Here is an 18,885-nt window from a genome sequence, read left to right as displayed (position 1 = left end):
CTGGTGCTCAGTGGTTTTCCACTTTGGACCTGGCTAGTGGTTATAATCAGGTGGAAATGGCTGAGAAGGATAAGATTAAAACTGCATTTTGTACCCCATTTGGTTTGTTTGAGTTCAACCGCATGCCTTTTGGTTTGTGTAATGCACCCAGTACATTTCAGCGCCTGATGGAGCGTTTGTTTGGAGACTGCAGACATCAGTCGGTGCTTTTGTATTTGGATGATGTGATTGTTTTTTCATCCTCCGTGCAACAGCATTTGGGACGGTTGGAAGAAATATTCTCTCGTCTGGATAAAGAGGGGCTTAAAGTGAAACTCTCAAAGTGCCAGTTTTTCCAGAGGCAAGTGAAGTATTTGGGGCATGTGGTGTCCGCAGAAGGAGTTTCTACTGATCCAGATAAAATAGCTGCAGTGCGGGATTGGAAAACACCCAGCAATCTAGCAGAACTGCGTTCCTTTTTAGGATTTGCTAGTTATTATAGGAGATTCATAGCTGGGTTTTCACGCATGGCTGCTCCCTTGCATAGACTGATCTCTACACTCCTCCCTCCAGATAGAAAAGTTAGGACCCCCCCCCCAAAAACTGTTATTGGATTCTTGGGATTTAGAGTGTGAACAAAGTTTTCATCAGCTCAAGGCTGCCCTAGTTCCTGCACCAGTGCTTGCTTTTGCTGATTTTCAGAAGCCATTTACGTTGGAAGTAGATGCAAGCTATGGTGGTCTAGGGGCAGTGCTCTCCCAGGAGTATGGGGGTAAGTTGCGGCCAATAGCTTTTGCTAGTCGGAGCTTAAAGCCTACAGAGTGGAATATGAGAAATTATAGTTCTATGAAGCTTGAGCTTGTAGCTCTCAAGTGGGCAGTCACTGAAAAGTTTAGGGAGTATCTTTTGGGTCATCGTTGCACTGTATTTACAGATAATAACCCACTAAGCCATTTGTCCACGGCAAAGCTAGGTGCCACAGAACAGAGGTGGGCATTAGAGCTGGCAGCTTTTGATTTGACCATAAAATACCGGCCTGGGGCTCAGAATGCTAATGCAGACGCACTGTCCCGCCTACATGGAACTGTGATGGAATTGGATTGTCCCTTATCTAATGATATTGGAGTGCAGTGTGAGATGATTCCCAGTGTTCAGGCAGAGATAAGTGTTTTACCTGGTTGTTCTTTCTCTGATCTCTGTAGGTTACAGAGATTGGTTGGTCCTTTCTTAAAGTATTGGGAGGTGGCCAGGTTGCCAGATTCAAAGGAAAGAGATGGTCTTGGTAAGGGTTCGAGGGAATTGGTCCGTCAATGGGGGCGGATGAAACAAAGGGAGTCTGTGTTGTATCGCTGCACTCATACTCCTGATGGAGTGAGGGAGGTTGACCAGCTTGTGGTCATGGATAGCGCAGGTCCTGCATAGCGCTGATTCCCAGCTGCGCTGAGACCCGAAATGTTTGCAGTGTGTGCCACAGGTAAATCGATTGCAGTGTCGCTAAGCGGGGTGTGACAGGTTGCAGAGTTGTGTTATTTTCACACAGTTTGTGTGGTAAGTCTCATGTGCAGCTGGGATATCAGCAGGATGTGTTGTAAATCCTGTCTGGAAATAACTGTCTAAATGTCTAATTAATGTAATAAATAACTGATCAATTTATTTCTTTGCCCTGTTTACTCATACCTTGTCCTCGGTTACAATTCTCGCAAAAAAATCACGGTTTTAGTAATCCCCAACCCCCGGGCCTCGGACTGGTACCGGTCCGTGAATCGTTTGGTACCGGGCCGCGAGAATTTAGGCTCAGGTGTGAAATGTATGGTTTTCAGGGTTTTTATCGGTTTTCAGCGTTATTTTGTTATCGTTTTTATCGTTAACTCGGTTTTCCTGGGTCTTTTCACGTGTGTTATGAATAAATCTTCTTTTTTTCGGTACCGGCACTAGTTTTATTTTGTTGTATTTATCCGCGACACCTTAAAGGCCGGTCCGTGAAAATATTGTCGGGCATAAACCGGTCCGTGGCGCAAAAAAGGTTGGGGACCGCTGAGCTAAAGTATAACTTTTAATTTTCACATGCTTCACTGCTTCACAACTAAGATGCCCTAACCTAACAAAAACTGTACCAACCTGATTAGAAAGAAAAACTCTTTCAATATCTATATTCAAACAAAGTGAAATATATGTGTGTACATTTGATATTATATATATCTTTTAGTTTGTATATAATATAAACCATTTGGCTGAAAATTCATTGCAGCAACATGGTACTCAGTACTTTCTATGGCTCCCACATGCTCGTATGCATGCCTGACAGCACTGGTGATAGTGTTACTGTGACAATGGTAAGAAAAAACAGTTGGAAAACATGAGGAGGGACAAAATGTCTGTGGCCTCAAACTGTAAAACCATTGCTCTTTTGTTGATTCTATCATTTCTGCCTCTCTAGTGCACCTGCTGTTGATTTCATTAACACTAAAGCAGCTGTTTGAGCAGTGCATTTTAATCACTTGGAGGTAGGTTGTATTGTTTTTGACATACTACTGTAGTAGTATGTCAAAAAAAAAAAAAGAATTCAGTGAACATGTCCATCTTAAACTAATTTAAAATAATCAAAGACAAACCTATCAGTCTCTGATATCTCAGAAGTTATTACTTCTGCTTTGATCACTGTCCTCTTTGTGTTATTTTGAATGTTTATGAAATAGTAGAAATATAAATAAATAAATAGTGGCACCATAATTTAACATGGATTAAGTTTATTTAACATTCAAAGTAACCCAAGAATGGGGAAAGGGTATAAAAATATATACCTGAGATGAGAATTGGTTATCTTTCCAAATGCAGCAAGCTGATAAGGTTTGTGTGAATTCTAAAGTAAGCAAATTTATCAAACACATGGTAAAAGAATATTCAATATAACATGCTGCCAAGAAGTCATGTCTCATTGAAATTCACATACAAAACTGTTTTGTAAACAAAGTCGCTACCGACAGAATTGAAGCAGTGAAACAAGGCATTGACAGGAAGTTCAGAAATAACACAGCTCTGAGATGGAGCCCAGCCCTGTGGCTCTGTGGAAACACTTCATGGCTTCACTTCTTGATTATAGAAAGCTTGAGACTTAACAACATTTTTCTTTTTGATTACACGGTGTTATTTTATTACATTCTGTCTGTATATTGAACTACAATCATTATAAAATAAATTAAATAAATAATTATTTTGTGAGGAAATTATGAACCCCCCCCCCCCCCAAAACTGTGTAAATCATGTTTTAACCACTGAATTTAGCTTAGTCAGATCTATTTGAATGTGTTATGAGGTTCGGGTGCCAACTGAAGTATGGAACAAGCATGCTGATTTTATTTCTCTTTTTTGTTCTCGATCTGTGAAAAGATGCCACTTTTTCTTGTATTACACATCTGTTTCTTCGTGCAAGTATTTTTGCTTAACATGTGAAACCTAAAGGGTGTTACATCTTAAAGAGGTCACTGCAAATGAAGCTATTTAAAAGTGAAGCTTTAATTAAAGCATTGTTTGTGCATTAATTCATGTACATTCTTTAATGAAGTTTTAGATAATTTAATGCAATTTCATGCACAAAATCAAGCAATAAAACAGTGTTTGCAAACTTGATGACAAAGTGTCTTGTGCTTACTTTTGCCCAATAAGACTGCAGCCAGTAGCTGTGAAAAAAGAAAAAAAGTGAGACAGTTCTAACACTGTTGTCCTTTCATTCATTCTCAGTTCCACATTTTGGAGTCATAGACGTTAGTTTGGAGTCATAGAAGTTAGATGCAACCATGTCTTTTGTTGTGATGGTGGCACTGCTGTTCTGTTCTGAGACACTCGGTAGGAAACTTTCTAGTTAAATGTAAATATCAGTGTGATTTATAACTTGATCATTTAATAAAGATGGAAGTTCTTAAAATTCTGTTAAATTCTTTTCATATGAAGTCTGAAGTGAAGAAATTTTAGAAGATTAATTGACGATATAACTATTGTTTGATTTGTACAGTACTGTCATATTTACTGTTTTAAAGGGTCACATCCTGTGTTTGGAGAGGAGGATAATATATATACTTATGATGATGATGATGATGACCACGTCTGGAATGTATCGGAGATAGAAGGCGATTTCTTTAATCCATTCATGGAAATAGAAGAATTCTTTCATTGTAGGTATGTTAACAATCAAAACCAATGCTGGACTGCTGCATATTACTAAAACTTTGCCTGTCTTATATACACTTCCAGATCCATTGTTTGCAGTTAACCTGATAGTGGTCTCCATGTTCAACAACTCAGACTCCTGTAACCTTACTGTGACCTGCAGTACACATAACTTTGAAATCAACAGCATTTTTAAATGTGATAACAAATCCTGCCATCAAGAGGGAGGAGAACAAAGAGAGACCTGGGGATGGCCCAGTGTTTCTCTTCATGTCTACCTGTCAGATGGATCCATCATATGTAACCATAGCAATAAAGTAAAGTGGACCAAGGACATGATAGAGATTGGACATTTTTGTCCTCAAAATGCTGGTAAGTCAGATAAGCAGATAAATGTTTTTTGTTAAAATTTTCCAGCTTGGAAATTCACTGTAAGCCTAAACACATTTGGATAACATGCAAACATGCATTATGTTATTGATCTGCATGTGTGGAAAACAAACTAAAGAACCAGTAAATAATTAAACAATATCATTATAACTGACTATTCAGTGAATGCTTACTTGTTACTTTTGGTACAGCTTTAGTGTTATATGGTGCTTTATTACAGGCTGTAAAACATATACATCAAAAATTACATTTTCCACATCCAGTGAGAGGTATTACTGGTTTTATCCTTTCCCAATGTGCTGTGAAGTCAAAGTCTGGCTTTTGCTCTGTGTTTCAGGTTCTGAGAGTTTCTCTGACAGTGTCTCCTTCTGTATGGTGAAGACAGTCGTGTTCTCTGTTGGTCTGATCATCATGGTCTTTGCTGTCATCAGTGTTCACCTCACAGAGAAATTTCAGATGCAAAACTAAAGAAAAAAAGGACGCACATCTATGCATAAAACTGTTCATGTACCTTTACATGAACCCCACAGGGCATGTATGATTAGTTGTCAATGAAGTCCACCAAATGCTTAGTTTATAAATAGAACTGCTTTTTGCTGATGTTAAAAATGTTTTTTTAGGATTTCATCGTAGGAAAAAAGTATTTGGGAGGCTAAGCAGGTTTTTGACTTTTGAATGTTTGGTATATATCACTCTTGATTGTAGACATTTCTCCTGTTTGCTATTTATTCATGCTGTCAGCAATTTAGATTTTATTCCGGCACAGTTGGTGTGCAGCACCTTTAATTTAGTTGTATTTGTACAATGGCAATAAAGCGCTATTCTGTTCTATTCTAGTCTGGTCTAGTCTATGTGTTTCTTCGGTATCACCAGCAGAGGGCAGTGGACGACCTGTGTTTTTGTGTTATTTTAATGTTTGTTGATCTTGTGGGACCAGCACCCCAATACAGGAAGGCTGAATTGGCTCTGTGTTTAGAAAAAAAATCCTCATCTCTGATCCAATGGGTCTTACCCAGTAAGCAATGCAAAGCTGAAATAGGGCATGGTGGTTGAGGAGACTCGCCCAGTTCTAACTAGCTCTCTCTCTTGGTTATCCATGCCACGTACTCTGGTAAAAACTGGAGCCCGAGTAGCCTTGCATTCCTGTTATCTATCAGCCACACCTATTATGGCAGCTCCTCTCTAGATCAGTGCATTTGTCACATGACTGGGTTTAGTTTAGTGGCCTAAACAGTTAGCCCTATAAGTCCTTTCCATGAAGTGCAAACAAATTTCAGACCCTATAAAGACCTGAAAAAAAGACGTGAGATGTAAAGTCATGTACTCACACCTCATTTGATTTAATTATTTTTACAGTTTTTTTTTATTATGATTGGAAATTATTGGGGAATTGGTTGCTTTAAAATAAATTATTAAGCAGCTCTAATACCTCCTTTATAACAGTGTAAAAATTTACACAGTTCACGGTGTTAAGAGGTCAAAATAAGAAAAGGTGTTAGCAGTTGCTCCTCATCTTTTTTGAACTATTCAAATAAATGTATCTTATAAACTTTGCTTAAAATAGCAAACATATAAGTCATATAACAGGATACTACCTAATAATTCTCAAAATTCTCCATTTACACTACTTCTCAAAAACAAAAATTGGCCTGTTAGGTCACACTGGTTTATATGAGCTCCTTGGATGTGCTTTTGATGTTTTGGTTTTATTTTCTTTCAGAACCAGGCAACTGAGTCACTGCAAGAAAGAGGAAGTGACTATTTTTAGGTGGACTATCTTGTCAAACCTTATTCAGGCTGTCAAAGACACAGCTCTGATTAAACTGTGATGCACTTCGAGACAGTAATCATAAGTCCGCAAAATAGCCAACTTTATTTTTTACAATTATTATAGATGTTTTAAGGCTGTAGAAGTGAGGAGCCAACTGATTGGTGCTTGGGCATGGTGGTGGTACCAAAGAAGACAGAAGCCATGCATATATGTATTGACCTTACACACCTTAATGAGTCTGTGTCGAGAGAAAATGATACTGCCATCGGTGGAGGAAGCACTGGGCAGATTGGCTAGAGCCAGCATATTCAGCAAGCTGGATGCTAAGATGAGGTTCTAGCAAATACCTCTGATGGAAAATTCAGCCAAATACACCACTTTCATCACACAGTTCAGGCGTTATTACTTCAAGAGACTGCCATTCAGGATTGGTTCAGCACCAGAGCATTTCCACAACAGGATAGTCACAGAGGTTACAGATGGCATGGAAGGGGTGGTTTGCCACATGGAAGACGTGCTAGTCCGGGGCAGAAAACCTACCTTCTTGTTGTGGATTACGCCTCGAGATTTGTGGAGATTCACACCTTCAAAGTTAGAGGATGCAGAGGGGCAATCCATCATCTCAAAGGGATTTTAGCATGTCACGGGATCCCCGAGCAGCTGGTTACACATAATAGGCCGCAGTTTTTGGGGGCAGCTTTTGAGACATTTGTAAAATTGTATGGCTTTCGCCACATCACGAGCAGCCCAAAATATCCCCAAAGCAATGGCAAAGCCGAACAAGCAGTTAAGACTGTCAAGAATCTATTAAGGAAAGCTGCTGATCCACACTTAACTCTATTACAGAGCCACCCCACTGAAGAATGGCTACAGTCCAGCCCAACTCTTAATGAGGAGACATCTTCACACCACAGTGCCAACACTGCCATCTCTGCTTGACCCTGCACTTCCTGATAGTGTGGTTGTTGCCAGGAGGGAGAAAGAGAGGAGGACTTAAGAGGCACAGTCATACAACCTTTGTCACTGCGCACAAGCCACGACGGGCTCAGTCTAGGACAAGAAGTGTGGATCACAGACCAGAGAGCCAGTGGCGCCGTTATTGGCAGCCACACAACACCACGACAATATCTCATAGAGGGACCTCACGGGAGAATTAGGCGGAACCGTCGGCATCTTGTTCCCATGAAACGCCCTCCAGACCAAACTGAGAGTGATAGTGGGGAGCCAGAATCTGTGGGAGCCAGGGAGCAGTGCTGTACGGACATTTCAGAGACAATTTCTCCAGAACTTCCATCTACACCCAGAATAAGATCTGTGAGACCAACCAGACTGGACTTGTGACTGGTCACATGAAAGAACAGGTTTAGATAAGAATAACCCTCTTTCATAGTAATCTTTGCACAGTAAGGGGTAAAGGTAAAAGCTAAAGTTTGTCATATTCAAATATATATGTTCAGAAGTTGGGAAATGCCGGATATGGGACGAGATAGACTAGTAAGTCAGTGGCCTCAACCTGTAAAACCATTGCTGTTTTTTGGTTCTATCATTTCTGCCTCTCTAGTGCATCTGCTATTAATTTTATTAACACTAAAGCAGCTGTTTGAGCAGTGCATATTAAAAGTGGGTTTTATTGTTTTTCACATACTGCTGTAGTTTATCAATGAAAAAAATTACAGGCTTTAGGGTAAAAGAAGAAAACTAAATCATTTCCATATAGTGCACACCATCAGTAACTGCATTTCATATTCTGTTAGAGAAACTCGTGAGTGTCACAGTTTGGGTCTATTTTGTTTTTGGGGGTTTTAGCCTGTTCGTTGTGTTGCAGGTTGTGAGTCTCTGTCATCTGTGCGGTGAAGATAGTAATATTCTCAGTTGGTTTGACCATCATGTTGCTTGTTATCACTGTAGAGAAATTTAAGAAAGAAAAATAAATTGTGCAGTGCTTACCCACTGCACATAGAGCTTCCACACTTTTATAACAAACTTGAAGTCATAACTTTTTTTATATGGATTTCTATTTTGTTCAATTTATACACTGCAAAGAAATCATGATGACTTTGAAATTTTTGAAACATGAAATTTTCCTGGAATGCAGTAGACAGTTTAAAAGCTCTAATAGAGAATTCAGATATATTCACTTATCACATTTTCATTTTACACATTTGGATGCCAATGCAAACTTGCTTGAAAAGAACTCCACAAACCATCTATGATAGAGTTACTAATTATTTTTGATGAAATAGTTTTAGTACATATGTGACTTTTGACTATGTTTTTTATTATATACTGTCTGTACGTACTTCCTTCAAAATCATATGAAAAGACAGAAAACCACTTTACACGTGTAAAACATTTAAACTCGGCAGATCCAAACACTGCTCTTCTTTTCGATGGAAAGCTTCATTCTGGCATTGCTACCTGCAATGACGCATCAAGAGATTTGTTCCTAGGCTTCGTGGGTATGAGGTCTGTGGATTGAGGATTGGGAAAGATTATGACTGGCTCGTAAATCCTCAAAATGCAGATGATGCATCACAACAAAAGCTGTCATTGTTTGTTTGATAGCACTGGTTTCTTTTCACTCAGTTCTCATTGTTAATCAGAGCAAAGAGATTCACAGTGGAGTTCTCAAAGGAAAGCCTTTATGCACTGTAAACACTGTCAGATGTTATGATATCCGAAAGTACATAAAATTAGAAACAAGAGCTAACATTAAACCAAAGCAGCTTTTTAATTTGCTTCACATGAATTTAGCCAAATATTATGCAATTATAATATAGAACGGGGCTTAAAACTACTTAAATATTGTTTTAAAAAAGCTGAATTCTTGAGTAAATTGTGTTCATAGAAGTGGCTGAGGATTACTCTACTAATGATAGTGTAGAATTTACTTTGAGGAGGAGGAAAGTGTCACTTAAAACAGAGTTGTGATGATAACCAAGTCGATGTTACATGATTGTGTTACATGAGAACTAAAAATGAGATTCCCTTAAACAGCAGGATTCTTGTCAATTTCTTATTTATACATGTATACATAAATGGTTGTTGCTCATTATGCATGTTTTTGATCACACTACTTCCTACTTTTCCTTTCTAAATAGACAGCAGTTATATACAAAGGAATAGACCAGCTCCTCTTTAATGATTTAATATTTTTATATACTGAATAATTTACTTGTTTATTTTCTTTGGTCACACAATTTCTGAAGGAGTTATTTAAATTTAAAGGAGATTAGAAATGAACGATACAACAACAATAACTTTATTTTATGGTAATATCAGTTTTCATGATTTTGAGTTGCTCCACCAGGTACCCAAATACATTATTCTAAAACCATAAATATGATCCTATCCCCCTAAAATGGAAAAGTAAAATGCACATAATGTTAGGAGGCCTGGGTCGTTGACCCAGGGTTTTTGAGTTTGTTATATTATTTATAATTTCTAGTCTTTGGTTTCTTTGAGTTCTGTCTTATGGTTTGTCTCTGTCGTCTCTAGTTGCTCTGTCTCCCCTGTCAGCTGTATCCCCTTGTCTAGTTCGCGTCTCTGTGTATCCTTAGTTGCTATATCCCCGTGTCCAGTCAGTCTGTGTCTGTAAGTTCAGTCTGTGTTGTGTTTCCTGTTTTACTTTGAAGGTCTCTGTCTTTTCTCAGTGTGTTCAGTTTACGCTTCTTTGTCTCGTTAGTCCTGATTTGCCCCAGCTGTGTTTCCCTCCTGTTGCCCATTCCCTGATTACTCCCTCTGCGTATTTAAGCCCTGTGTTTTCCTGTGCTCTCTGTCGCGTTCTACCGTTTACTTAGCTGTGTGTTCTGTTAGTCCTCTGGTTTAAGTTTATTTTGATTTTTTCCAGTCATGTTATGTTACCCCTTTTTGAGTTCAGTATTAAAGCTGTTTTGAGTTCACCTTTGGTCTCCGGAGTCTGCACCTTGGGTCCTATTCCTGTCTGCACACAGCCTACACTTAACACATAAGTATTACACCACTTCATTATAATTCTAACAACAATAATTACACTAATACTACTACTATTAATTATACTAAATAGTCTCAACTTAAATGTAAACTTAATTTTAAGACAGAGAATGTATCTGTGTGTACATACATACATAATTTTGTTTTTGTTTCTTGTTGCTAATATCTGTGCAAAGAGGTAGCTTCCCCTTTCTGTGTCTGTTTTTAAGTGCAAGCATTTGGTATTTGGTAAGGAAGAATTTGGTCTCATTAGATAGTTATGTTTAAGTGAATGTAATCCTAAGGCTAATACATAAACTGCGTAGTCATCTCATTTATAAATGACAAACTCAACATGAAAAATTGAAACAACCACAGTCTTTCGTCATGACTGATGAGCTCATCACGTACATGCTATTGTCATGTCTGTATGTCATGCAAAGGGGTAAAAAAAAAAAAAAAATGAACAGTGAATGCAGTAAATTTGCATTCTGTTAAATTCCAGTTGTTGTACTAATAAATAACTAGGATAAAATGGTGTCCTGTTCCTTTCAAACTGTGACGAATGACAAAGTAAGCTTTAAGGTGCCTAAAACTGTGAGCAGGAGCAAACCCCTGCAACAATTCCACTGAAAAAAAATGTATCCTGTATTATTTTATCTTTTTGTCCTTAACAGTGGCACCAGTTGTTTTCTCAAGGACAAGAAAAAGAACTGGGAGGTCGTTTTTAAAAAAACAAAACAAAAACAAACTTGCTTCATATACCTAGATGTGCTTAATTTAATTTTTATTTCCAACAATGACTCAGATACCTTAGCTTTAGCTTTCAATTGTTCTATTGTTCAGTATTGTCCCATATTGTTAAAGCATAATTTTAATTCATGTACATTCTTTCATCAAGTTTTACATAAATGAATCCTATTTGATGCACAACACCAAGCAGTAAAACAGGGTTCAGAAACGTAACAAGAAAGTGTCTTGTGCTTGCCTTTGTGCAATATGTCTGGTCAGTCATGTCAGCTGGACCAAGGATCTGACAGATTGGACATTTTGTCTCTCAGAATGACTGTAAGTCTGACAGATAAGCAATTTAATGACCCACCGCCCCAGCTTGGAAATACACTGTAGAACTAAATTTCTATAGCATGCAAAACTTTATATGTAAAAGTAAATAAGTTCTCAATGGGATTATATCACCAACAGTGATGAGAGGGTCCTTGTGTCTCTGCACAGGTCTTGCCTGGACAAAAAGGATGAGTACACGCAAAAGAATTCATATATTTTATACAAACTGAAAGATATAAATAATATATGCACACACACATATATTTCACTTTGTTAGAGAATCGATAATGAAAGAGTTTTTCTTTCTAATCAGGTTGGTATAGTTTTTGTTAAGTTAGGAGATCTGAGTTGCACAGCAGTGAAGCATGAGACAATTAAAAGTTATACTTTAGCAAACTGACCTGCTGACTTCTCCATGGCTAGTGCTAGCAACTGTTGTGTGCCAGGGCTTTTTAGTAGCTGTTGTTAGTACTACTGTTTACTGCTGCAGCAGCTCCGACAGCTAACATGTTGATTAATTTGACACGTTTTGCTGCATCTACTTCTAGTTTTGTTTTTTCTCTTAGCTTTTCGGCTCTTTTACATTAAACTCTGCTGTCCAAGTGAATAGGCACAGGGAGAGTAGTGGAGGGACTGTTTGCATTAAGATCTGATCTGACCTATCAGCTTAGCAAATGCCTGGTATGCTAGAGGATCTAGATTGAATAATGTAAGTGTGAAAGACAGCAACTTAAAATTGATCAAATGATCATGATAATCACATGAGTGAAATTCACCATAGTGCCACATTTTTATTGCTCTGCAACAAATAATGACTTCATGAACCTATATAAATAGGAAGTGCTGGGCCGACCCCTCCCATACACCTGTTCTGGATAGGATCTGAACAAGGGGACGAACAATAGTGAGTATAACTAAAGAAACAATAACAATCGTAATTGACCAGAAATTTACCTTCTAAGAGAAAAGAAAAATCAAATTACCTGATGGTTCGGTACAATTAGATTTTAAAACATATGCATAGATGTAAACTAACCATTATGGCCAACAGTAAAATAACATGAAACAAATTATGAATATGTTTAAGAGACAATGGGTAAATAAATACAATCCTGACATATGTGTTTCTTTAATCTCTCCAGCAGATGGCAGTGGGTGGCTTTGGAGGTAGGCTGCATTGCCAAGGAGAATTTACAAATAACAATACTGTTTTTGTGCTATTCTAGCACTGGTTGCTCAAGGAAAATATGTTCCCTTACTTTTAATTGAACAGGGCAAAAGCTGCTTTCAAGCTACTCTTGGGTTGACGGTAAAGCTGAAAACAAAAATGAAAAAGTAAAAATTTAACATTAAAAAGAACATTTGTTAGGTCTTTAAAATGTGTGTCTGAATACTAATTATTTCTACATTGTGAAAACGTTTAGAAGTTATTGCAGGTTGCTATCAGTCCAAACTTTGAGGACATAAGTTATGAGTGTGACTAAACTTCTCACACTAAAGAATTAAAAACTAAAAAAAGTATGGAAAAAAAACACATCAGGTCATTCTGGATAGATAGACTGATGATGACTGTGTAATGTGTTAGGTATAAAAGGATGTCACATCATTTGATGGAAATAAGTAAAAAAAATATGCTGGGGAAAGCTACACTATTTGGCTAACATTTTATTGTGGCAACTCAAAATGGCTCCCACATGCTCGTATGCATGCCTGACAGCATTGGTGATAGTGTTACTGTGACAATGGTTAGAAAAACAATCAGAAAACATGAGGGATAAAATGTCAGTGGCCTCCACCTGTAAAACTATTGCTGTTTTGTTAGTTCTATCATTTCTGCCTCTCTAGTGCACCTGCAGTTAATTTAATTAACACTAAAGCAATCATTAACATGATCTTTGAAATTTTAAAAACAGGACTGAAAAAAATGAATGAATGCTGGTTGATGCTTGTTGAACCTGATAAAGCTGTTTTCTGAGATGTTATGTAGGAAGCAAATGCAAAAGAAGTATTTCTTCTTTTGCATTTGCAAAAGAAGAAGTATTTTCCAGAGAGCAGGTTCGAGATGTTTCTTCAGTGTGAGGGGGGTCAACTAATAACTACAAAGTTCTAAACAAAAAGAAAAAAAAAGGAATTCAGCTAGTGAACACGTCCATCTTAAACTAATTTAAAATCATCAAAAACAAACCTATCAATCTCTGATTTCTCAGAAGTTATTACTTCTGCTTTAATCACTGTCCTCTTTGTATTATTTTGAATGTTTATGAAATAGTCAAAATATAAACAAATAGTTCCACCATAATTTAACAAGCGTTTAGTTCATTTAACATTTAAAGTAACCTAAGAATGGGGAAAGAGTACAGAAATATATACCTCAAATGAGAATTGGTTATCTTTCCAAATGCAGCAAGCTGATAAAGTTTGTGTGAATTAAAAAGTAACCAAATATATAAAGCACGTGGTAAAATATTCAATATAATATGCTGCCAATTTTTGTAGTGTCCTAAAAATAATGTCTCATTGAAATTCAGATACAAAACTGTTTTGTCAATAAAGTGTTTTAGTAGCTACTGACAGAATTGAAGCAGTGAAACAAGACATTGATGGGAAGTTCATAAATAACACAGCTGTGAGACGGGCCCGGCTCTGTGGCTCTGTGGAAACACTTCATGGCTTCACTTCTTGGTTATAGAAAGCTTGAGACAACATCATTTTTCTTTTTGATTAAATGATGAATGATAAATGAGTAAATGTTAACACTTATATAAATAATTTGTGCTTCTTTTTTGTCAGTTCAGTTTTTCTCAAACTGAACATTAAGGCAAAACTCGCAAACATGGAAAGAGCAAACCTTTTATTGTATCTTATTCTATGACCGGAAACACATATATACTAAAACTGTGTTATTACGTACTATCTGTATATTGAACTGCAATCATTATACCATAAAGAATCTTTTAAGAAAGAATAATTTTGCTTTTGTTGAAAGACAGTCATATTTTTTGACATTATTTTGTGAGAAAATTATTGAAAAAACACATCTATTTGAGTGTGTTACGAGGTTCGGGGGTGCAAACTGAAGTATGGCAAAAGCAAGCTTGTCTGCTGTTCTGCTAATTTTATTTCTCTTTCTTGTTCTCGATCTGTGAAAAGATGCCACTTCCTTTTACTTGAATTACATTTCTGTTTTTTCGTGCAAGTATTTTTGCTTAACATGTAAAATGTAAAGGGTGTTACATCCTAAAAATCCTAAAGAAGTCACTGCAAATGAAGCTATTTAAAAGTGAATGCAATCTTACATCAACTGTGAGGACTTCAATATTATGTGTTAAAAAGTAGATAGTCTGAAACAGTTTCAACCATCATGTTTATATCTTTTTAATTTCTGTAGTTCATGGAGAAAGTTAAAATGCTGAGCAATAACAATAAGACTTTTTCATTCTATTGAATTCTAAATGTTTTACTAATAATTAACTAAGAATAAATTCTAATGTCTGCATCATATGTTTGGCCCTTCAGAGAAAATGGGGGCCTGTTCCTTTTAACTGTGACAAAGGAAACTTTGTGGCTAAACCTGTGAGTGGATCTGGGAGATGTTTTTGTTTGTTTTTGGTTTTTTACTCATTACAAGATGTGCTTGATATCTTTGATTGTGATTTTCAACAAAAAATGCCTCAAATGTTGAAGCTTTAATTAATGCATTGTTTGTGCATTAAAGCAAAATGTTAATTCATGTGCATTCTTTAATGAAGTTAGGTAGATGAATGCACAAAATCAAGCAATAAAACAGGGTTTGTGCTTACTTTTGCCCTATAAGACTGCAGCCAGTAGCTGTGAAAAAGAAAAAAAGTGAGACAGTTGTAACACTGTCATCCTTTCATTCGTTCACAGTTCCACATTTTGGAGTCAAAGAAGTTAGAGATTCAACCATGATTTTTGTTGTGATGGTGGCACTGCTGTTCTGTTCTGAGACACTTGGTAGGAAACTTTCTAATTAAATGTAAATATCATGTGTGATTTATGACTTGATCATTTAATACAGACTTGGAGCAGAACTGAGTATACACATGGTTAACCTATATGAATGTGCAATTTGATCAAAGTGGAATGGAAGAAGATATATTGTTTTTAAAATTGTTTACTTCATTGTTTGAAGTCTAAAAGTAGATTTGTCAAGATACACGATGTTGACTAAAATCTGATTTAATAACTCAGGTTGTAAATCTAACATGAAAGTTCACTCAAGTACTGTAAGTGGGCCATAAACACTGACAAGATCTAGTCAATAACTAGTCAGTACATTTACCAAATTTGTTATAAATGGAGTCTTAAATAAAGAAATTTAAAAGCAATGTATTGTTTTCCTAAACTACACAACAATGAAGATGGAAGTTCTTAAAATACTGTTAAATTCTGTTTGTATGAATTCTGAAGTTAAGAATTTATAGAACATTCACTGACTATATACCTGTTGTGTTTGATTTGGTACTCACACATTTACTGTTTTAAAGGGTCACATCCTGTGTTTGGAGAGGAGGATAATATAACTCATGATGTTGTGGAAGCTGACTTTGATATTAGTAACCGGACTGAATTGGACTTAACGGAGGTGGAAGGCTTGGCTAGTGGAATCCTAATTCCTAATTATAGTTACGAGTATGAATTGGACGTGGAACATGACATTGCCATGGAAATGGATGAATTATTTTATTGTAGGTATGTTAACAATCAAAACCAGTGCTGGATTGCTGCTATATTACTAAAACTTTGGATGTCTTATATCTGCCTCCAGATCCATTGTCTCCAGTTAACCTGACAGTGGACTCCGTGTTCAACAGCTCATACTCCTGTAACCTTACTGTGACCTGCAGTACATATAACTTTGACATCAACAGCATTTTTAAATGTGATAACAAAACTTGCCATCAAGAGGGAGGAGAACAAAGAGAGACCTGGTGGTGGCCCAACGTTTCTCTTCATGTCTACCTGTCAGATGGATCCATCATATGTAACTACAGCAATAAAGTAAACTGGACCAAAGATATGATAGAGATTGGACATTTTTGTCCTCGAAATGCTGGTAAGTCAGATAAGCAGATACATTTTTTTTCTGATAAAATTTTCCAGCCTGGAAATTCACTGTAAGCCTAAAAACATTTGGATAACATGCAAACATGGAGTATGTTATTGTCTGCATGTGTGAAAAACAAACTAAAGAACCAGGAAGTAATTAATCAATATCATTATAACTGAATATTTAGTGAATGGTAACCTGTTTTGTTTTGTTTTTTGTTACAGATTTAGTACTTTCAACATATGTTGTTTTATTACAGGCTCTAAAACACATACATCAAAAATTACATTGTGAATCAAATGGTATCCACATCCAGTGAGAGGTATTACTGGTTTTATCCTTTCCCAATGTGCTATAAAGTCAAAGTCTGCTTTTGCTCTGTGTTTCAGGTTCTGAGAGTTTCTCTGACAGTGTCTCCTTCTGTATGGTGAAGACAGTCGTGTTCTCTGTTAGTCTGATCATCATGGTCTTTGCTGTCATCAGTGTTCACCTCATAGAGAAACTTCAGATGCAAAACTAAAGAAAAAAAAAGGACGCACATCTATGCATAAAACTGTTTATGTACCTTTACATGAACCCCACAGGGCATGTATGATTAGCTGTCAATGAAGTCCACCAAATGCTTAGTTTATAAATAGAACTGCTTTTTGCTGATGTTAAAATGCTTTTTAGGATTTAATCTTAGGAAAAAAGTGATTGGGAGGCTAAGCAGGTTTTTGACTTTTGAATGTTTGGTATATATCACTCTTGATTCTAGACATTTGGTGTGCAGCACCAAATGTCTAGTTGTATTTGTACAAAGTTTAGTTGTATTTGTACAATGGCAATAAAGCGTTATTCTATTCTATTCTATTGTATTCTATTCTATTCTAGTCTAGTCTATGTGTTTCTTTGATATCAGCAGCAGAGGGCAGTGGATGACCTGTGTTTTTGTATTATTTTAATGTTAGTTGATCTTGTGGGACCAGCAACCCAATACAGGAAGGCTGGATTGGCTTTGTGTTTAAAAAAAATCCTCATCCCTGATCCTATGGGTCTTACTCAGTAAGCAATGCAAAGACGAAATAGAGCATGATGGGGACTCGCCCAGTTTGAACTAGCTCTCTCTCGGTTTTCTACCCCACCTACTCTGGTAAAAATCGGAGCGTGAGTAGCCTTGCCTTCCTGTCATCTACCGGCCACACTTATTATGGCACCTCCTCTCTAGATCAGTTCATCTGTCATATGACTTGGTTTAGTTTAGTGGCCTAAACAGTTAGTTAGTTATTACTAATATTACAGTGAGCTAAAAATGGCATTCAAAAAGCTCACAAAAATGAATTTTGTTTTGTTTATTAACTTTTCATGCACATATGCATTCAAAACTTTTTTTTTCTTTCTTTCTTTTTTTTTTTTACAAAGATTTAACGTTATTTTCAGACTTTATCAACATATCTAAATAAGTGTAAAAAGTGTAATGAAGGGGAAGTAGATTCATGTGTTCACTTTTGCAATGAAAGAATGTGCGGTTTCAATAGGACAAACGTGACAGTGCTCCAGGATTAACACTCTGCTGCTGCTGTTGGAGTAAAACATTTCATGCTGTACACTGGAGCTATGAAAGGTAGAGAGTTTACATTGCCTTCCTTAATCATACTGACACTGTTGTTCTGCACCGAGACACCAGGTAAGAAATTTTATGTCTGAATAACCAGAAAGCAGTTTAGGATTAAAAAAAATCCAAAACTGCTTTCTAAAATTTCACTTTAAGTGAAAACTGTGATAACTGTGATATTAATGTGGATGGATTTCTTTCATTCTTTCATTTCATTTCTTCTGCACAAATTTACAAAATGATTAATAATGATTAAAATTATATTTCACTGATATTCTATTATGTGACTTCTGTTTTTTCCAGGGTCCAGTGCGGTGACTTTTGTGTTTGTACAGAAGAGAAAGGATGTACTTCTTGATGTGAAGGAAGATGAAATTCCAAAATATTTGTTTATTTTTAAGTGGACATTTAAGGTTGACAATAGTTTAATAACATTTTCACTTGGTAGAGAACCAACAGTCACTGATGATTACTCTGGAAGGGTTGAATTTTCTGTAAAACTGAAGAATCTTCAAGAGGCAGACAGCGGAGTTTATACTGCACAAGTGAAAGGGCCTCAAGATACAGTAAAATTAACTGAATACAACATCACGGTTCAAGGTAAGTATTGCAACTTGTCAGACATTGATGGCGAGTAACCACTGACGTGTATTTTACTTTAAACACCTCCTCCCCCCTCAGATCCAGTGTCACCGGTCGACCTGACTGTCAATTCTGTGTCCAGCAGCTCAGACTCGTGTAACCTCACAGTGACCTGCAGCACAAAGCACGCTCACATCAGCAGCATTTTTACATGTGACACCACAACCTGCTATCAGGAAGGAGGAGAGCAATCAGAGGTTACAACCTCAGGTGCTTCTCTCCATGTTTACCTGTCAAATCTATCAGTCATCTGTGACC

General features: G+C 36.9%; 1 protein-coding gene across 4 annotated transcripts; it reads left to right on the top strand.

Moving 5' to 3' along the window:
• The first annotated feature begins 808 nt into the window (after window positions 1-808).
• On the top strand, window positions 809-16,922 carry LOC102075733 (uncharacterized). Of its 4 annotated transcripts, none has more exons than XM_019348194.1 (5): window positions 809-1,453; window positions 3,718-3,822; window positions 15,829-16,029; window positions 16,110-16,397; window positions 16,781-16,922. In XM_019348194.1, the coding sequence occupies exons 2-5, from the start codon at window positions 3,774-3,776 to the stop codon at window positions 16,909-16,911; spliced, it is 669 nt and encodes a 222-aa protein (XP_019203739.1). In that variant the 5' UTR covers window positions 809-1,453; window positions 3,718-3,773; the 3' UTR covers window positions 16,912-16,922. The 4 variants fall into 4 exon arrangements, with proteins under 4 accessions (XP_019203739.1, XP_025755871.1, XP_025755872.1 ...); XM_005476738.2 differs by lacking the exons at window positions 809-1,453; window positions 3,718-3,822 and adding exons at window positions 14,849-14,893; window positions 15,209-15,295; XM_025900086.1 differs by lacking the exon at window positions 809-1,453 and having other exon boundaries at window positions 3,335-3,822.
• Window positions 16,923-18,885: the final 1,963 nt, after the last annotated feature.

The sequence above is a fragment of the Oreochromis niloticus genome, linkage group LG18, assembly GCF_001858045.2.
Source record: "Oreochromis niloticus isolate F11D_XX linkage group LG18, O_niloticus_UMD_NMBU, whole genome shotgun sequence".
NCBI classification, from domain to species: domain Eukaryota; kingdom Metazoa; phylum Chordata; class Actinopteri; order Cichliformes; family Cichlidae; genus Oreochromis; species Oreochromis niloticus.
Note: the sequence above shows the minus strand (reverse complement) of the source record. Positions and strands in the feature narration are given on the sequence as shown.